Source organism: Anomaloglossus baeobatrachus, chromosome 5, assembly GCF_048569485.1.
Source record: "Anomaloglossus baeobatrachus isolate aAnoBae1 chromosome 5, aAnoBae1.hap1, whole genome shotgun sequence".
In the NCBI taxonomy this organism is placed as follows: domain Eukaryota; kingdom Metazoa; phylum Chordata; class Amphibia; order Anura; family Aromobatidae; genus Anomaloglossus; species Anomaloglossus baeobatrachus.
In genome coordinates, this window is record NC_134357.1 from 297,638,403 (window position 1) to 297,660,703 (window position 22,301).

Sequence of the window (22,301 nt, forward strand, 5' to 3'; positions counted from 1 at the left end):
AACATTTCGCGACTGCTTGCGCTGGAAATGTTGCCTTTTAGGCTGGTGGAGACAGAAGCATTCCGTGACCTGATGGCGGCAGCTGTCCCACGTTACTCGGTCCCCAGCCGCCACTATTTCTCCCGGTGTGCCGTCCCCGCGTTGCATAACCACGTGTCACAAAACATCACACGTGCCCTGAACAACGCTGTTTCACCCAAAGTCCACCTAACCACAGACACGTGGACAAGTGCTTGTGGGCAAGGCCGCTACATCTCGTTGACGGCACACTGGGTTAATATTGTGGAAGCTGGGACCCAGTCTGAGCGAGGGACGGAACACGTCCTTCCCACACCAAGGTTTGCAGGCCCTACCTCAGTCAGTGTTTCACCCACACTCTACAGCTCCGGAATGTCATGCTCTTCAGCCTCCTCCTCCTCCTGCGCATCCTCATCCACTGTGCCCTCCACACCAGTCACAAGCTGGAAGCACTGCAGCACTGCCTCGGCGAAGCGGCAACAGGCTGTGCTGAAGCTAATCTGCATAGGTGACAAACCCCACAATGCAGAAGAGCTGTGGACAGCTCTGAAACAGCAGGCAGATCACTGGCTCACACCTCTGAACCTAAAGCCAGGAAAGGTCGTTTGTGACAATGGCCGGAACCTGGTGGCGGCTTTGAGGCGAGGCCAGCTGACACATGTTCCATGCGTGGCCCATGTGCTCAACCTCGTGGTTCAGCGGTTTATAAAGTCATACCCAGAGCTGTCTGATCTGCTGGTAAAAGTTCGCCGCCTGTCTGCACATTTTCGAAAGTCACCTACTGCTTCAGCCGGCCTTGCCGGCTTTCAGCGCCGTTTGCATCTTCCGGCTCACAGACTGGTGTGTGATGTCCCCACGCGTTGGAATTCAACTCTGCACATGTTGGTCAGGATATGTGAGCAGAAGAGGGCAGTTGTTGAGTACCTGCATCACCTAAGCCGTCGGGAAATGGGTCAAACTCCACACATAACACCTGAGGAGTGGAGATGGATGTCAGACCTATGTACCATCCTCCAAAACTTTGAGGACTCCACCAAGATGGTGAGTGGTGATGACGCCATTATTAGCGTCACCATACCGCTACTCTGCCTTCTAAAACGGTCCCTTTTGAAAAACAAACATGATGCATTGCAGGCGGAGCGCGATGAGTTGCAGCAAGAAACAGTAGTGGGTGTGGGTGATAACACACAGCCCAGCCTCGTCTCATCACAACGTGCAGTGGAGGACTATGACGAGGAGGAGGATGAAGACATGGAGCAACTCTCCGGCCAAATTGAGGATATGACATGCACACCAGTCATATCCTCGATTCAGCGTGGCTGGCCAGAGGACAGGGTAGATGAGGAGGAGGAGGAGGAGGAGGAGGAGGAGGACAGCATGTTCAGTCATCTTGTTGGTCAGGCTACTGAAGTCCTGGCTGTTAAGAGTCTGGCGCACATGGCTGACTTTATGGTAAGCTGCCTGTCTCGTGACCCTCGCGTTAAGAACATCTTGGCCGACAATCATTACTGGTTGGTAACACTGTTAGACCCACGCTACAAGGAGAACTTTTTGTCTCTTATTCCCGTGGATGAGAGGTCAACCAAAATGCAGCAGTTTCGGAAGGCCATACTCACGGAAGTAGGCAAAGCATTCCCCTCACAAAACGCTAGCGGCATAGGTCAGGAATCAGTGGACAACCGAGGCGTACAGCCGAGAGAGGCACAAGTCCAATCCGCCAGAGGTAGGGGAACAGTCTTTAAGATGTGGGACAGTTTTCTCAGCCCCTCACGTACCACAGCCCCTGAGGTGCGGGGTAGTGCCACAAGAAATCCTAAGTTTGCCCAGATGCTGAAGGAGTACCTTGCAGATCGAACAACTGTACTCCGACATTCCTCTGTGCCTTACAATTATTGGGTATCCAAGCTGGACACGTGGCATGAATTGGCTCTCTACGCCTTGGAAGTCCTGGCCTGCCCTGCTGCTAGCGTTTTGTCAGAGCGTGTTTTTAGTGCCGCAGGTGGAATCATTACAGATAAACGCACCCGCCTGTCAACTGAAAATGCTGACAGGCTGACTCTGATAAAGATGAACAAGGGTTGGATTGGGCCAGACTTCACCACACCACCAGCAAATGAGAGCGGAATTTAAAGTTTGCCATGTACCTCCACTCACCCATGGGTACACTTCTCGACTTTGGATAATCGCTGGACTGCTCCTCCTTCTCCTCATGCGCCATCATGATGACCGTTACAATAGTTAGGTCTTTGTTTCAGGTATACCCCCAGTGGTAAATTTTTTCGCCCATTCTTTGCAGAATGGACATTACAACGACAGGAGACCCGCTCCTTTGCAATGGGAACAATGTTTTGAGGCCCTCATGCACGTCTCTACCCAGGGACAACGTGTAGCCTCCCAATTTTTGGCTGCCCTGCCTAAGGGCTATACTGAAATACACCCACTTCCTTAAAATGGACACTTAATGTTTTGAGGCCCTCATGCACGTCTCTACCCAGGGACAATGTGGAGCCTCCCAATTTTTGGCTGCCCTGGCAAAGGGCTATACTGAAATAGACCCACTTCCTTACAATGGGCACTTCAGGTTTAAAGGCCATCATGCACGTCTCTACCCAGGGACAATGTGGAGCCTCCCAATTTTTGGCTGCCCTGCCTAAGGGCTATACTATAATACACCCACTTCCTGACAATGGACACTTAATGTTTTGAGGCCCTCATGCACGTCTCTACCCAGGGACAATGTGGAGCCTCCCAATTTTTGGCTGCCCTGCCTAAGGGCTATACTGAAATACACCCACTTCCTTAAAATGGACACTTAATGTTTTGAGGCCATCATGCACGTCTCTACCCAGGGACAATGTGGAGCCTCCCAATTTTTGGCTGCCCTGCCTAAGGGCTATACTATAATACACCCACTTCCTGACAATGGACACTTAATGTTTTGAGGCCCTCATGCACGTCTGTATGCAGGGGCATTGGTGAACCTCACAATTTAGGACTGCCCTGGCAAAGGAAAATACTACAAAGACTCACTTCCTCAAAATGGGCACATTAGACTCAAGAGGCCTTCATGTACGTCTCTTCTCAGGGACATCGGAGTGCCACACAATGTTTTCACGTAAAATCTTTCATGTATTGATCTCAAAAAGTAACATACACCAGATCTATCTCACTATTGGGTATGTGCCCTTAACATTTCCGCCATGAAAAATCATTTTGGGGTCATTTTGGAAGGTTTTCTGGTGAGTCCGTAAAAATGGCGTAAAACGCGGACAAAATTGTTCACAGCTGTGACTTTTGAGTGATAAATGCTTCAAGGGGTCTTCCCCATGCTGTTGCCATGTCATTTGAGCACTCTTCTGAGACTTTTGTGACATTTTTAGGGTTTCTCCATGCTGCCGGGAGGTCATTTCACAAAAATACTCGGGTCTCCCATAGGATAACATTGGGCTCGTTGCTCGGGCCGAGTACACGAGTATCTTGGGAGGCTCGGCCCGAGCTTCGAGCACCCGAGCTTTTTAGTACTCGCTCATCACTAGCGATCAGCTGATCTCCCAGCAGCCGGCTTATGAAAGCGATCAGCTGATCGTTCACAATAGCCAGCCACCAGGAGATCAGCTGATCGCTCTCAAAAGCCGGTCGCCGGCTTTTGAGAACGATCAGCTGATCTCCAGCGGCCGGCTAATGAGAGCGATCAGCTGATCGTTCTCTCTCTCGTTTTACAACGGAATCCGCTTTCTCATGACAATGAATTCCATTTCTTGTCACCCGTTGTACAACGCATCAGTCACAAGCATCAAGCAACACAAGTGACTGATGCAAAACAACGGAAATGTGAACATAGCCTATGATGGAGAGGGGCAGTCTGGGGGGGAATATGATGGATAGAGGCAGCGTGGGGGGAATATGATGGAGAGAGGCAGCAGGGCGGGGGGGAATATGATGAAGAGGGGCAGCCTGGGGGGAATATGATGGAGAGGGACAGCCTGGGGGTAATATAATGGAGAGGGGCAGCGTGGGGGGAATATGATGGAGAGGGGCATCCTGGGGGGAATATGATGGAGAGGGACAGCCTGGGGGTAATATAATGGAGAGGGGCAGCCTGTGGGGGAATATGATGGAGAGGGACAGCCTGGGGTGAATATAATGGAGAGGGGCAGCCTGGGGGTAATATAATGAAGAGGGGCAGCCTGTGGGGGAATATGATGGATAGAGGCAGCGTGGGGGGAATATGATGGAGAGAGGCAGCCTGGCGGGGGGGAATATGATGAAGAGGGGCAGCCTGGGGGGAATATGATGGAGAGGGACAGCCTGGGGGTAATATAATGGAGAGGGGCAGCGTGGGGGGAATATGATGGAGAGGGGCAGCCTGTGGGAGAATATGATGGAGAGGGGCATCCTGGGGGGAATATGATGGAGAGGGACAGCCTGGGGGTAATATAATGGAGAGGGGCAGCCTGTGGGGGAATATGATGGAGAGGGACAGCCTGGGGTGAATATAATGGAGAGGGGCAGCCTGGGGGTAATATAATGAAGAGGGGCAGCCTGTGGGGGAATATGATGGAGAGGGGCAGCCTGGGGGGAAATATGATGGAGATGGGCAGCGTGGGGGGAATATGATGGAGAGGGGCAGCCTGTGGGGGAATATGATGGAGAGGTTCAGTTTGTGGAGGGGATATTTTGTGAAGGAAGCACTGCAATTATGTTTTCAGGAGTGCAGAATAGGAGACATTTATGGGGCAGTATAATGATACTTTTATTTTTAAGAGCGCCATGTTGGGAAGTGTTGAAGAAGGTGGAGAAGAGGGAAATCTGGACACATGAGCACTGTGCGCGACATCTCATAATGGCGTCTTTACTTCATGGAGACACAAGGTACGGGAACAACTCTGATTTGAGATTACATCACCTATAAGGTACCTGCATGTAAATCATTTTGATACTGCCTGAATCTCATCAGTACTGTGGTTCCTCTATGCTCCGCTGTCTGATGATGCCTGATAACAACTACCAACTCACAGCATCTCCTTACCATTTTTCAGGACAACCTGGGAGTTGGTTTGTACAATACAATTGTACATGGGGCTAAGGTTGGTTATTTATTCATGTTCTGATGGTAATTCTGGCTCTGCATTCATGTGCTGACGGTGGTCCTGGTGCTACATTTATGTGCTGACGGTGGTTCTGGCGTTGTATTCATGTGCTGACCTTGGTTCTGGCTTTGCATTCATGTGCTAATGGTGGTTGCGGTGTTGCATTTATGTGCTGACCTTGGTTCTAGCTTTGTATTCATGTGCTGAAGGTGGTTCTGGCTGTGCATTCATGTTCTGAGCTTGGTTCTGATGCTGCATTCATGTGCTGATGGTTCTTGCGCTGCATTTATGTACTGATGGTGGTTCTTGAGCTGCATTCATGTACTGAGGCTGATTCTGGTGCTGCATTTATGTACAGATGGTGGTTCTGGTGCTGCACTTATGTAATGACAGTGGATCTGATCTTGTACACATTTAACAATCCAAAACAAGCTTCATGGCTTCAAGTTAAAAGGTAAAAAAAAAAAATCTTCAAAACTTTGTTTTGAGATTATGAGGAGAATTTGACGAGATTCTTATCCAAAAACAGTGTAAATTAGCGTATCTTCATATTGATTTTTTGAGCAGAAACTGAGCATAATCACACCAAATCCTCATTAAATCCTTACAAACTTTATTCCAGGGATGCATTAATGTACTCATGGTGGTTCTAGTGATGTATTCATGTAAGTGCCCCTAACATGATACTAACTGCTCACATCCTCTTGATGTCTGATGCTTCCTTTTTGTTATAAAAATTATAAACTGCTGTTATGTCTGCTGTCTATAATTGATTGGTTGCAGCGCCGTCATTGTTACGTGATATCAGCGTTGCAGACAATAGCAGGCCTGGGAGCGACAATAAAGCAGTTTGTTTTCAAACAATCAATCAATCCAGGGAATGGGTTTCCAAAACCGGGAAACCACTTTCAGGGCATTTTTTTTTGACCATCTTTTTTTTTTTCAGTGTTTTCTCATTGTTTTTGTCACATTTCTTACTGCTCTTATAAGAAAAAGCAATGGTAAAACGCAATAAAAAAGATGTCCAGGCATCTTCCGAGCCTTCCTATTAACCTGCATAGTAAAGTACAGAGCGTCTTCCGAGTGGCAAACACCAGAAGAATGGAGCAGTCACTGCTTTTAATCACTTGGTGGTTTTAGAAACCTGAACTGGTTAAAAGATGCTGAAAATCCTGAACACAGCGAGTAGATGCATATGGTCATTCCAGTATTTTTCATAGTGGTTTCCATGGTGGGATCTGCCCCCAAAAAATGTCATTGCACCTTCCCTAAGTGGTATGCACCCAAAATAATCACCAGTGAAAACTACAGCTTCCTTCCATTCCCCCTTTCCAAAAAAGCAAAGTTATGGGTCTCAGAAATTGGTGGAAAAAAATCAGATTTTGTATCCCTGCCCTTCAGCAATATGAAGAAGCCACTGCACTATGGAGGGCAGTATCCTCTTCATTATCTATGAGCTCTGTAGGGAAAATAGCAGCAAATAAAGCAATAAATAGGACTGTAAGTTGGTTACAGCTGTGACTACATGTTATATGGTCGTGTTACACAATCTACAAGTGCACAAAGATATCACACATTCACCACGCGACAAGTGGGCCTGTGTACCCCCAAATGCCAGGGCTAAATGTGAGTCCCAGTCCGGCCCTGTAGCAGTTGAATGGGATTTATAGAAATCTCATACCTGCTCTGCTTTTTTTTTTACGCTGCGGGAAAATGATCTGCGGTGCGATTTTATATTTGCAGTATGTCCACTTTTCTTGAGGTCAATATTTGTTTAATTTATGGACTTAACCCAAAAGCTTGAATGAGATGAGAAAAATCTGCAAATAAAAAATTCTATGCTCGAATGCGTTTTATTGCATTTCTGCAGCATAAACAGAGTAAAAATGCTTGTAAAACTAAAAGGAAATTTTATTGAAAACATCCAAGAATAAACGCAGGCAAAAAAACACACGAAAAAACACAATATAAAAACGCAAGTAACCTAATTTACATACTAGGTGTAAAAATGCTGAAAAAATCATTAACGTCAAAAACTCAACAAATACTTATCATGGGAATGTAGCCTTATACAATCAGCAATATTGTACATACCATTCTTTCAGTGAATTCACAGAACTAAATAACATGACACGATTACGTAACAGAAAGATTGTTGAGGCTTTTTCAAATTTACAGATGATACTGGTCTAGACTTGAATATGGTAATCATAGCATTTATAGCCAAGAGCCATGTTTCTAAACTTTCATCATACAAATCCAGATACTTTCCATACTGCCAGGCGATATTACTAGAAAAGCTGTGTAATAATTGGCACGGCCTAATATGGGTCAAAAAGTCAAGATTTAGCTTGGATTAAATGATTTCCATGTAGCAACTTTTCAAATAATATTTAATTTAAAATATATTCTCATATTGTGTCTTCATGAACATACATTACAGACATGTGTCAGGCTAAGATTGGCTCCAGACACGCAGACATGCCTGCCTCTGAGTGCAGCTCCGTATGCTCTTCCGAATAACGGACGAGTACAGGAGCTAAGATACCCAGGTCTTTAGAGATAGTTACACACAGTAGGTTGAAAAAAAGATACAGTTCTATCAAGTTCTGGCTTTCTCGCCCAGTTGTACATTCTTAGTCACTAAATTATTTAGAACACACAATGCTTTTTTTCCAAGAAAATCATTGTCCATTTATAACTGTTATAGTATCTGCCATTAGTAGTTCTAGTAGTTCTTGTGGTAGGGCATTCTTACTGACTACTTTTACTATAAAGAAACCTTTTCTATTTAGCTGCTGGAATCACCTTTCCTCCAAATGTAATGAATGCCACCTTGTCCTTTACAAGGTCCTTAGATGGAAGAAGTCAGGTGCCAGTTCCTTGTATTGACCACATACCGTATTTTTCGGATTATAAAACGCACTTTTCCTCCCAAAATTTGGGAGGAAAATGAGGGGTGCGTCTTAAAATGCAAATGTAGCTTACCGGGGGGTGGTGGAGAGGGGTCACAGGAGGCTTAGCGAATGCAGTGCCCTGTTGTGCGGCGGGCAGTGAGGTCTGTGCAGCGGGCAGTGATTCTTGTGCGGCGGGCAATGAGGTCTGTGCTGCGGGCAGTGGCTCTGTTCTGGCGAGCAGTGAGGTCTGTGTGGCGGGCAGCGACTCTCGTGCAGCAGACAGCTGCTGCGCCCTGGTATGACACCACCGGATTATAAAGTGATAAAACGGACCCCATATTTTTTTTTTTAGCTTTTTTTCTCTCTAAATTTTGGGTGCGTCTTTTAATCCGGTGCGTCATACGAAACTAAAAATACGGTACGTATCTAATATATAAAGCTGAGTATATGTATGTGTGTCCACTAAAGGAATCTGATAGATATAGATAGATACAGTTAGGTCCAGAAATATTTGGAAAGTGACACAATTTTCGCGAGTTGGGCTCTGCATGCCACCACATTGGATTTGAAATGAAACCTCTACAACAGAATTCAAGTGCAGATTGTAACGTTTAATTTGAAGGTTTGAAGAAAAATATCTGATAGAAATTGTAGGAATTGTACACATTTCTTTACAAAGACTCCACATTTTAAGAGGTCAAAAGTAATTGGACAAATAAACCAAACCCAAACAAAATATTTTTATTTTCAATATTTTGTTGCGAATCCTTTGGAGGCAATCACTGCCTTAAGTCTGGAACCCATGGACATCACCAAACGCTGGGTTTCCTCCTTCTTAATGCTTTGCCAGGCGTTTACAGCCGCAGCCTTCAGGTCTTGCTTGTTTGTGGGTCTTTCCGTCTTAAGTCTGGATTTGAGCAAGTGAAATGCATGCTCAATTGGGTTAAGATCTGGTGATTGACTTGGCCATTGAAGAATATTCCACTTGTTTGCACTCATGAACTCCTGGGTAGCTTTGGCTGTATGCTTGGGGTCATTGTCCATCTGTACTATGAAGCGCCGTCCGATCAACTTTGCAGCATTTGGCTGAATCTGGGCTGAAAGTATATCCCGGTACACTTCAGAATTCATCCGGCTACTCTTGTCTGCTGTTATGTCATCAATAAACACAAGTGACCCAGTGCCATTGAAAGCCATGCATGCCCATGCCATCACGTTGCCTCCACCATGTTTTACAGAGGATGTGGTGTGCCTTGGATCATGTGCCGTTCCCTTTCTTCTCCAAACTTTTTTCTTCCCATCATTCTGGTACAGGTTGATCTTGGTCTCATCTGTCCATAGAATACTTTTCCAGAACTGAGCTGGCTTCATGAGGTGTTTTTCAGCAAATTTAACTCTGGCCTGTCTATTTTTGGAATTGATGAATGGTTTGCATCTAGATGTGAACCCTTTGTATTTACTTTCATGGAGTCTTCTCTTTACTGTTGACTTAGAGACAGATACACCTACTTCACTGAGAGTGTTCTGGACTTCAGTTGATGTTGTGAACGGGTTCTTCTTCACCAAAGAAAGTATGCGGCGATCATCCACCACTGTTGTCATCCGTGGACGCCCAGGCCTTTTTGAGTTCCCAAGCTCACCAGTCAATTCCTTTTTTCTCAGAATGTACCCGACTGTTGATTTTGCTACTCCAAGCATGTCTGCTATCTCTCTGATGGATTTTTTCTTTTTTTTCAGCCTCAGGATGTTCTGCTTCACCTCAATTGAGAGTTCCTTAGACCGCATGTTGTCTGGTCACAGCAACAGCTTCCAAATGCAAAACCACACACCTGTAATCAACCCCAGACCTTTTAACTACTTCATTGATTACAGGTTAACGAGGGAGACGCCTTCAGAGTTAATTGCAGCCCTTAGAGTCCCTTGTCCAATTACTTTTGGTCCCTTGAAAAAGAGGAGGCTATGCATTACAGAGCTATGATTCCTAAACCCTTTCTCCGATTTGGATGTGAAAACTCTCATATTGAAGCTGGGAGTGTGCACTTTCAGCCCATATTATATATATAATTGTATTTCTGAACATGTTTTTGTAAACAGCTAAAATAACAAAACTTGTGTCACTGTCCAAATATTTCTGGACCTAACTGTAGCTAGATAGATAGACACTCCATTACTAATACCAGCTGTTTTGTTGGGACAATTCACAACCCCAACTACCATCACACCGATTGCCAATGCACCAGGAGAATCAAAAAGAGCCAAGGCGAAGTGCCAGAATCTAATCTGATGTGCCACTTCTGGGGCGGCTGCCAGCTTATATTTTTAGGCTGGGAAGCGTCCAATAAGCATGGCCCTTCCTAGTCTGATAATATCAGCTCACAGCTGTCTGCTTTACCTTTGATGCTTATTAAACACATATTTTATAGGCTCATTACAAACAGAGTGATCTATTTCAAGTATTTATTTCTGTTAATGTTAATGATTATGGCTTACAGCCAATGAAAACCCAATAGTTATTATCTCAGAAAATTAGAATATTATATATAAGACCAACTGAAAAGTCTATACAGTAAGTGCACTCAATACTTGGTCGGGGATCTTTTTCCATGAATTACTGCATAAATGCGGCGTGGCATGGAGGCGATCAGCCTGTGGCACTGCTGAGGTGTTATGGAAACCCAGGTTGCTTTGATAGCAGTCTTCAGCTCGTCTGCATTGTTGGGTCTGGTGTCTCTTATCTTCCTTTTGACAATACCCCATAGATTCTCTATGAGGTTTAGGGAAGTTCATGAAGATACTCTCCCTCCCAGGTTAATTATCAGGATGCTGAATCGGTTCCTGACCTAGGGTCCTGTACCCCGTCATGCTCGGTACAGGTCAGTTGTTTTGGGTTTTCTGGTGCCAACAGTCCTCCTAGACTATGTCCGTCGCACCCTTTTCCAATGTCACTGCTACCGTTCCCCAACTCCTGTGGTCCCGGACCACCGTCTGCGACCCAACCTTGGTCTTGCTCCCCGGGAGCTACTACTCCCAGCTCCTCACTCTTTAAGGGCTCTCACTGTTCTCCTCTCACTTTCATAGCTGACTCTAAACTAACTTCCTCCCTCCCACCAATCTGCCTGACCCCCTAGGTGGGTGGCCCTGTTCCAGCTAGACCAACCTTTTGTGGCTTACCCTCCTTGTGGAGTGTGTCAATGACTGCCTTCTAGACATCTGTGAAAGTCAGCAGTCTTCCCCGTGGTTGTGTAGCCTACTGAACCAGACTAAGAAACCATTTTAAATGCTTAGGAAGCCTTTGGAGGTGCTTTGTGGTAAAATTCTAATTTCTATTAAAAAAAATAGTAAAATTCTATGAGATAATGACTTTTCGGTTTTCATTGGTTGTAATCCATAATCAACAACATTAAAAGAAATAAACACTTGAAATAGATCACTCTGTAATGACTCTATATAATATATGCGTTTCCCTTTTTGTCTTGAATTACTGAAATAAATTAACTTTTTGATGATATTCTAATTTATTGAAATGCACTTGTATCTACTATATCTATGATCTTTCTATCATCTATCTACCTATATCTTTATATTAGTTTTTCTTTTTATTTGAGATGTGGGAGCATAAAAATTAGACAGCATATAGGTGGCCTGTGTGGTGTCCGATTTTTTTTCTCCCACTCATTGACTTGCATTGGCAAGTCTCGTCAGGTATACGCAGCCATACACAGCATGCTGAATTGTTTTTTTTCCTCAGGCTGATTACATTTGAGGAAAGACTCACAGATGAATACTACCTCACTAGAAAACATTGGTTCAAGTGCAATGCAATTTTTTTTTCTCGATTTACTGTATATGCAAGTGGTAGCGAAGCCTAAGGGGCACTTTGCACACTACGACATCGCAAGCCGATGCTTGCGATGCCAAGCACGATAGTCCCCGCCCCCGTCGCAGCAGCGATATCTTGTGATAGCAGCCGTAGCGAACATTATCGCTACAGCAGCTTCACATGGACTCACCTGCCTTGCAACGTCGATCTGTCCGGTGACCCGCCTCCTTATTAAGGGGGTGGGTCGTGCGGCGTCATAGCGACGTCACACGGCAGGCGGCCAATAGAAGCGGAGGGGCGGAGATGAGCGGGACGTAAACATCCCGCCCACCTCTGTCCTTACGCATAGCCGGCGTGAGCTGCAGGACGCAGGAGGAGATGTTCCCCGCTCCTGCGACTTCACACACAGCGATGTGGGCTGCCGCAGGAACGAGGAACAACATCGTACCTGTCGCAGTCGTGTAATTATGGAATTCCCAGACACTATACCGATGATACGATTACGACGATTTTGCGATGTCGAGTGCGACGCCAGAAGTGCGTCACTTTCGACATGACCCCTCCGACATCGCACCTGCGATGTCATAGTGTGCAAAGTGCCCCTTAGGCTACATTCCTACAATGAGTTTTTGGTGAGTTTTTGACGCTGTGAGTTTTCACTGCATCAAAAATGCAGCATCTAAGGCTATGTGCCCACGCTGCGGATTTACCGCGGATTTTGCCGCGGATTTGCCGCGGATTTCCCGAAAATTTGCAGCAGCGGCACTTCCAAGCCATTTCAATGGCATTTTGGAAATGCTGTGTCCATGCTGCGGATTTTTCCGCTGCGGATTTCCCGCTGATTTTGATGCGGAAAAATCTGCAGCATGTCAATTATTTGTTGCGGATTTTGGGTATAGAATGGGGAAAAAAAAAAAAAATCCGCATCAAAATCCGCGGCAAATCCGCGGCAAATCCGCGGGTGCGGATTTGCCGCGAAAGTCGCGGATTTTCATGCAGAAAAATCCGCAGGTACATTCTACCGTGGACACATAGCCTTATAGTTCCAGCAAAGTGGTTGGGATTTATTGAATATTCACTTCCATTAGGCGTCTCTTTCACACTGTCTACACTCACCTACGGTGCATGTTTCAAATCCAGAATATGCTCTTGTGGGTCCGCTAAATTTTTTGTGGAGATTTCTCCCATGGACTTGCGGTAAATGCAGAAAATGTGCAGGTAAAAAACGCACATCCGTTTTTAGATCTTTTCCACAGCAGAAACCCATTAATAACACATAAATCCACACCTGAGAATGCCAATAAAGTTTTGTCAAAGCCAAATAAAAGGAGGTTTAAAAAACAACGCAGCTTTATTTAAAGCATAACACACATCAAAGAGACAAAAAACCACAGTATCACAAATGCGATACAAAATCATTTTAAAAAAATGCAATGAAAAAATTAAGTAACCTAATTTCCATTATAGGTGCCGAAATGGTGTAAAAATTCTTCAACATCAAAAACTCACCAAAAGCTCATCATCAAGTAGTCTCAGTCAGACGGCTCTCCTGACCCAAGCGTGACAGCATGCAGCTATGCAGCTCTCATGCTCAGGTCAGGAGAGCCGCAGGCCAGTCTGAGCATTTTGATGCGATTGTCGTCCGTGTTGTATGGCCAAGTGACTGCGCCCTTAGGCTCAGTTTACTTTTATCTTGTGCTCTATGCTGACAATTACATTGGGTTTTGTGTCTAAATCTCAGAAGAGCATGAGTCACAGAAAACCCCCAATAGAACCATTCACTATAATGAGGCAGACAGAAAATGTTTAGACTCCATCTGGCCTCTTTCCGTCTTTTTAGGCATATTCAAAATAAAATTCCAACCTCAGTTTCGTGCAACGCTAAGACCACATGCACACGTTGAATAATTGGTGATATTTTTTACCTTAATATTTGTATGCCAAAACCAGGAGTGGAACAATCAGAGGAGAAGTGTAATATAAACATGGGCACCACTTCTGTATTTATCACCCACTCATGGTTTTGGGTTACAAATATTGAAGTAATAAACTCACCAAAAACTCAACGTGTGCACGTGGCCTAAGGTTACGTTTCCATGATGAGCTTTTGGTGAGAATTTCTGAACCATTTCTGTTCCTATTATGTAAATGAGGTAACGTTGTTTTAGTGCATTTTTTTCATGCGTGTTTTTATCGCGTTTTTGATGCTGTGTAGTGATCGTCGAGAACTAAAATGCTCAAATGTTCGCTACTCAGTTTGCGTTGACTAGACGCTTGGATGAACTCAGGAGAAATTGCTTTATAAAGTCTCAGTTATTTGTTGACCTATTACTTTCTATCAAAATGGAATTTTGGTGCTAAAACTTTTTTTTAGTGTAATTTTTTTATTTTCACTGCAAACTGTTATAAAATGTTATGAATTGTCTGTGGGTTCAAGTTTCTAGCTATATCCCTAGGTTAATTCCTTTTAGCATGTAATGGACTCTTCAAATATGACATAATGTCCGCAGTCTTGCCAAAATTTTGTTCCTAAAGGCAAATTGCACTCCTTCACTTCTAAGCCCTGATGTCTGCCTAAACAACAGTTTCTGATCCCATTTGGGGTATCGGGGTATTCAGGACAAATCGTGCAACAAATTGGATTTTCTATCTTCTCCTGTTATCTTTGTGATAATTAAAAATTTGGGGCGAGAGCAACATTTTAGTGGAAAAATATCATTTTTAATTTTCAAGGCCCAATATTATAAGACTGTGTGAAGCACCTGTTGGTTAATATTATTCATAACACCTCTAGATGAACTTCTAGAGGGGTGCAGTTTCCAATATGAGGTCACTTGTGTGTGCGTGTGTGTGTGCGTGTGTGTGTGTGGGGGGGGGGTTCTGCTGTTATAGCGCCTCAAAAACTCTGCAAATGCAATATAGTGTCCTCAATTTATTCCAACCAAAATGTTTAATTTTCACATCCCTGTTTTATAATCTTTTGTGAAGCATGTTTGGGTCAAAAAATAGTAACTACACCCTTAGGTAAATTCCTTAAGATGTGTAGTGTCCAAAATAATCACCACAAAAAGATACATTCGTGGTTGCAAGCGTGAACAGTATCACGGTGCCACAGTGCCTGGGCTTACCATTTTATGGGAGGGACATAACTAATGGGCGACCTAGTTATTCGCTAGATTTACTGAATGTGTGGATAGACTTGGGTCACAGTTAGCCACTATGTGATACTCCCAGACCAGTCCCTGGGTTTATGACAGCTGAGTGGAGCAGGTCAGCCATAGGGCAGGCTGACTCCAAGAATGTAGTCTTTTGTTCAGACAACAAACACAAGTACACTTCTTTTCACTGTAACACACACACACACACACACACACACACACACATTCCCTGCTGCTACCAGTGTGAAAGGCACTTCTTGGGAGAAATGTACATTCCTTTCAGCATCACACCCTTCACTGTGTTACATACCCACCTCTTTGTTTTACACTGAGGGGGTAAATATATGTCAAACAGTGGATTTGGGACAGGACATCTGCATTCCCCTGCAGCCTGTTCACCCCCTCGCCTTAAACTAGAGAGTTTCAGGGACAAGAACCACCTGGTGACCCAACCATTACTCTCCTAGGCTTGACTCATCCCTGCTAATCTCCTGAGACAGGACTGCACCTAGACTCACCTCAACAAATGCGTATGTCTGCACGATAAACTCTGTTTTGAAGTTGGGCGTAATCAGAACAGGTGTTCCACACAACACTGATGTGAATTACACGAAAGCCTACATAGCCTGGTCATTCAAGTGAACTATTACAGACTTTCTCCTTTTTAGACAGTCCATCAATGGAGCTGACAGTGTGGCAAAATTAGGGATAAACTGCCTGAAATGTCCAATTAACCTCAATGACATGCGTTAGGTACCGAGCTTCTTCCACTAGTAACATACTGTACATTTCTTTGGGTTGGCGGTTTGCCCCGCTTGTCGTAGAGAATTCACTACTGCCTAAACCTTTGGTAGGTAAAACTCATGGTTTCATTTAAAAGTGCAACTCGTCCTGCAAAAAAGAAGCCCTCATATGGCAAGATTGACGGAAAAATAAAAAAAAGTTACAGCTCTCAGAAGAAGGGGAGCAAAAAGCAAAAACTAAGAATGGAAAATCGTCTGGTGGTGAAGGAGTTAATTGGACTTTGTCCTGGGGCTCAGTGATAATGTCATGTTGGATTACAGAGGTACATCCAGAGAGTTCGGAAAAGATATCCGTATTCTGAGTAACTCACAGGCCTCCTAAACTTGGTTCGAAGACAAAGTTTCTGCTATTTTCACTACGGTGGAGGCTTTCTCTAGGCAACATAGGGTCTTGGAGTTGTGCCATACTGAAACTGTGGCCAGAGACATTTAAGTCTGCTAATTTGGGTCATCACGGCAAGTCCTCTATTTCCTTGGCTATTATTTCCATGAAAGATTTCTCCCTTTCCTGCACCGAAATAGAGATTAACCCTACAGTCGACACATCCTCCTCAGTGCCACAAGGTGCTTACACCCCTTTTGTAGAACCTTTCGTGGCCCTTACTGGTGCTGACTCAAGTTCACGGAGTGGCATAAACATTGGCCATAGGGTAGAGAATAAGGGAAAGTCCCTCCCAACTATTAGTTTGTAGTGCAGATTCATAACCACTCCCACCTCATGACATCATCTTCCGGTGGGTGTGTTTTTAATCACCAGAGTGGTGGGATAGTCTTTTAAGTCTCTGTGAATGCACAATACACCAAATTTCCAGCTGGTAAACTTGTTGGGTCGCACCAGGCAATCTTGCACCAAGGTAACGAGTGGCCCCAGTAGGGCCACAACTGCCCTCTACCTCAACACAACACAAATGTCTATCACCGGGTTTCTTCGGGGGTCCAGCCACACAGACTCTTTTAGCATATAGGGACTGATGGTACCCAAGTTTGTGTCCATGGGCTCAACAAGTTGGCTCTGACATGGCCTAGTTCCTGGCATTGCCAGCAGACTATGGGGGTCCGTTCCCCCATGGATAAGTCATGAGTGGCCCTCAATGGCTCTGCTTGATGGGTGAGAGGTGGGAACTTACAGGACTTTCCTGTTACCCTCCCCGGAGCTCCTCGCTAGACCCATACCACTCTATTAGGTCCACCATCTGGAGCACATTATTGGGAGACACCTGTCCTACCAAACATTGCAGGGGATGAGGTAAGTTCCTCCAGAACTTATCAGCTACTATGTGGTCCACCATGGCCTTGGAAGACAGTACCTTGGGCTTCAACCACTTCTGTCTGTATCAGGTGCAGCATATATAAATGTGCATAGTAGTTAGTGTACATATAGATCTCCACACGAAGCTCTCATTATAATGAATTGTGTCCTATCAGTTAATAATCAGTCATCAGGCAAGAAGGTTATGAAGAGGCTAATAAATGAGAGGTGAAGAGGAAACGGATTATAGTTAAAGGAACATAACTTGGGCTATGGGTTTTTTTCTTTTCGTTTTATAAGACGCACCAGATCATAAGACGCACCCCAAATTTAGAGAAAAAGAAAGGTAAAAAAATGGGGTCTGTTTTATAATCCAGTGGATGTCTTACCGGTGGGAGGGGGGCAGCAGTGGTGGTGGAGCGGAGTCACAGGAGGCAGGGGTGGTGCTGGAGTAGGGCGATGCTGCAGGTGATGTGGCAGGTGTCTCAGATGCTCTGTTAGCAGTGCGGGCTTCAAAGAAATGGCGCCTGTAGTTGGCACGTGTGCAGATTGAACTATCGGCTCAATGACAAGCAGTGATTTCATCTTTTCACGCCCCATCTCTGAGCGCCATTTTCCTTAAGTCAACTTCTGTTAGATCAATGGGCCAGAGGCAGCGTGTGCGCAGATGAGATCTTGAACCGAGAGCTCCATCTGCGCACATGCCGACTCCAGGCGCCATTATTTGAAGCCCACAATGCTGACAGAGAATCTGGGACACTCACCGCACCGCCAGCAGTATCACCCTACTCCAAACAGCCAGAACATCCCCCGCACCCAGCACAGCGCCCATTCTTCACCTCCCAGTTAGCTACATTCGTATTATAAGACGCACCCCTCATTTTCCTCGCAAATTTTTGGGATGAAAAGTGTGTATTATAATCTGAAAAATAAGGTATTTTCCAGTCTGAGTTTGCCCTTCACTACTTTTAACCCTTTTAACATCTTAGCGAAAAAAAGACCTTTCAAAAATTATGCAGATGTGAAATAGACATATGGTATATTTTATTTATTAACTATTTAGTGCGGTATGACTATCTATTTTAACAAAATAAAAATTTGAAGATTGAAAATTATAATTTTTTTTTTCACATTTATGTCAAATTTCTCATAATTTCATAAAGAAATGGAAGTCATATCTACCTAAATTTACCATGAACATAAAGTACAGTATGTCATGTGAAAACATTCTTAGAATCACTGTGATACGTAAACACATTCCAGAGTTAGTACCATACAAAGAGATACATCAGATTTGAAAAATTTGGCCTGATCAGGAAACAATAAACTGGTTTTAGCGAAAAGTGGTTAACAAGGTTATCCTGTTTTAACTTGTGTGACTCCATAGGATCAAATGTATAAAATTACAGACTATGCTAATTGACAAAAATTTCAAACCTGCACAGCAGGGACTGGCAAAACAGTGACCTATGGGAAGCTCTTGTAAGACAGTGTTTAGGGGAAGGGATAGGGTAAAGGGTTAGGGTTAGAACTTTTTATATTACCAGAGAGTGGCAAGTTTTTGACTCACCCTCATTATCCCTTTTTTTGTCATTTTTGCTCTATGCTACATCAGCAATGTTCCCTCTATGAATTGATTAAATGTACTATTGGTGCTACTGGATGGCCATCAATAAAATTGGAAGGTGCTGGATTTCCTCCAAGAACTATTATCATTCTGTATATGTGGATTGCACATGTGAATTTGCCAAAACTTGTATTTTAGATTATTTACATAATCCAGATATTTGCGGGGTTTAATAAACAACATGTGTCAGAATTCAGGCTAAATTATGCCAAAAAACTAGTTTACATGCTTATATATCAAATTTATTTATTTTTTTTAGATACTTTTTATGCCTCCATAGAGAATAATGAAATGTGTCTATAAAAGGAGGCATGTTAAGGGGAGTCATTGAATACATCCAAATTATTAATGTAGTTTTCAATTATTTTGGTGCAAAATAATGGTACAAAGTAAACCAGCCGGAGTTTTAAAAGGAATCTGTCAGCAAGTTTTTGCCAGCTCATCTGAGAGCAGCATAATGAAGGCAAAGAGATCCTGAATCCAATGATGTATCCCTTAGATTCCTGGCTGCAGCTGTTGTGACGCAATCAGAGCTTTTAGATTTAGTCTTGGAGGAGAGCTGAGAAAGCTGTCCACGCCGATATCAGGCTGTCAATAAAGATTGTACATTGACTGGGATATGTCAATCAGAGGAGGGTGCATGCTGGACTGCTGTGCGCTTGACATTGTAGTCCGAGCAATGATAAAGGTCTTGTTGCTCAAACAAACATAGCAAAATAACAGATTAGACTGTTAAAAGACAGGCAACCCCAAATTTCTTGTGTTAACCCTTGCAGGCAAAATGATCCTGAATCCAGTGATGTATCACTTAGATTACTGGGTGCAGCTGTTCTGACACAATCAGATCTTTTAGATTTAGTCTTGTAGCAGAGCTGAGAAAGCTGTCCTGCCCACATCAGGCTCTCTATAGAGATTGTACATTGACATGTCAATTAGAGGAGGCGTCCTGCCAGTCTGCCGTGTGTGTGACATTGTAGTCTGAGCAATGCTGGTTAAACAAACATAGCAAATAAACACCAGATCAAACTGTGACAAGAAAGGTATCCCTGAATTCTATCTTTTAACCCTTGTAGCATCCTGTCTTCAGATTACATAGCAAAACCTGCTGACAGATTGAGTCAGAGGTCAAAACTACGTCTTAGGCACCCTTAACAAGTCCGTGATTTTGGTATGTGTGACGTCCATTTTCATATGTATGAGAGACACAGACATATGCAGACCCAATAAAATCGATGGGTCTGCACCCACATCCCTGTTTTCTCATGGACGTGTGTCCGAGTGGAGCACATGCATGTCCATATGCTCCATACAGGGACATGTCCACTTTTCTCTGGCAACACGGGTGTCACACAGACCACACACTGATGTGATTTGTGTGATATCAGTGTGACATGTACCGGGGAAAACACATCTTTGAAATAAAATTATTTTCTATACTCACCTGTCTTCAGCCTTGTTGTTTTTGGAGCTGCTGTCACTTGCTTCCGGGCCTGCTCATTATGCTCATGAATATTCACTGCACAGTGGACCTGGAAGCAGCATCAGCGCCGGAGACAGCAGCGCTGGACACAGGTGAGTATAGAGGTTCCTGCTGTCTGTGTGCTATCACATGGCGAGCACACTGACAACACATGCTGAAGATACACATGGAAAATGCACCCACATACACATCCACACCACGGACCGTGAAAAATGTGCCTTTTTATCACGGACGTGTGAACGGAGACTAAGGAAGAAAATAATATCTTACAATGTCTACCAAAATGTGCCAAGTTTAATGCATGAGTGCCACTGTGACAAATTTGACACAGTTTCATGTAGTTTTATGCTGTCTAAATTTAGGAAAGTGTTAATAAAATCTGATCTATTATATTTGCAGCGGGAATCATTATATTTGGAGTTGGAACGCTTGTTATGGCATCTGTTAAAATTATACATGCAGCTGAGCACATAGGCTGTGGGACGCCTATGAAAATCATTCAGCCAGCAATTCAGGCCATCTTTGTCATTGTACAGGTGAGATTACACATACTCGCTCTCATTTTTCTGGTTAAAATATGGATGTTCACTGCATTGACCCTGTTTTCATAGGCCACACTAACGTTAAAGGCTGGGTTCACCAAATTAGTATGTCTAGGGAATTCAGTCTGATACAAACCAATCTTTACCCATTCACTTTAATAGGAAACTGCAGTACCTGAGAACAACCAGTGTGTGGCGCTGTATTTTGTCTTTGTACACTGTGTACATATAGCCCCAGCGGGAGCAGCAAACACTTGATTGTGTTTTACGCAGCTGATCAGTTTTGTTACATCATCACCATCTAGTCCTCGAGAGCCCCATCAAGCTCATAGATAACCCGGTTAATATATATTTCAACCTTGCTTTTAATTTAAGATGTGTCATATATGTATACTTATTTTGCCTTTTTATCTTTTAGACATGTTTTCTTTGGAAATCCTGCAAACATTGTGTTCAAATATATATAAATGCTACCAGGTAAACACATTACTTACATTATGTATATTATGAATAAATGAAAAAATCCTAGCTTGATTTGGTACAGCGCATATGTGATAAAATGAAGTGTGCTATGTTGTGTACTGTGTATGTACTGTAGCAACACGTTTGCTTGTACAAAGGGAATTAAAGGGAATTTGTCACCAGGTTTTTGCTTTCCCATCTAAGAACAGCATAATGTAGAGACTGAGACCCTGATTCCAGTGATGCGTCACTTACTGAGCTGCTTGCTGTCATTTTGATAAAATCTGTGTTACCTGCTGCAGATCTAACAGTTCTCTGAATGTTGAGCGCCGTATAACTCCACCCACACCACTGATTGGCGGCTTCCTGCCCATGTAAAGTGTACACAGAAAGATGCCAATCAGTGATGGAGTTGGGTTACACAGAGCTCATGAATATGGAGAACTACTTGGCATCAGGTTTAATAGTCCTCAAGTGATAATCTCCTGATGCTAAAACAGAGATTTTATCCAAACTATACTAAGGGGTACTTTGCACGCTGCGACATCGCAGGCCGATGCTGCGATACTAAGCGTGATAGTCCCCGCCCCCGTCGCAGCAGCGATTTCCTTGTGATAGCTGCCGTAGCGAACACTGTCGCTACGGCAGCTTCACATGGACTCACCTGTCCTGCGACCGTCGCTCTGGCCGCCTCCTTGTTAAGGGGGTGGGTCGTGCGGTGTCATAGCGACGTCACACGCCATGCGGCCAATCGGAGCGGAGGGGCGGAGATGAGTGGGATGTAAACATCCCGCCCATCTCCTTCCTTCCGCATATCCTACGGAAGCCGCAGTGACGCCGGTAGGAGATGTTCCTCGCTCCTGCGGCTTCACACACAGCGATGTGTGCTGCCGCAGGAGCGAGGAACAACATCGGACTGTTGCGTCAGCGTAATCATGGATTACGCCGACGCTGCACCGATGATACGATTACGACGCTTTTGCGCTCGTTAATCGTATCATCGAGCCTTTACACACTAGGATGTCGCATGCGATGCCGGACGTGCGTCATTTTCAATTTGACCCCACCGACATCGCACCTGCGATGTCGTAGTGTGCAAAGCCCGCCTAAGCAGCTCAGTAAGTGACACATCGCTGGAATCAGGATCTCTACCCC

General features: G+C 44.2%; 1 protein-coding gene across 1 annotated transcript in view; it reads left to right on the forward strand.

Annotated features, from left to right (window-relative positions):
• The window catches only part of LOC142311317 (proton channel OTOP2-like), a 124,549-nt gene that overhangs the window by 6,009 nt on the left and 96,239 nt on the right, over positions 1 to 22,301 (forward strand). Inside the window, exons 2-3 of the mRNA XM_075349628.1 lie at positions 20,542 to 20,678; positions 21,103 to 21,161. Of these exons, the coding sequence (XP_075205743.1) occupies positions 20,542 to 20,678; positions 21,103 to 21,161 (196 nt within the window). The remainder of the gene's footprint in view (positions 1 to 20,541; positions 20,679 to 21,102; positions 21,162 to 22,301) is intronic.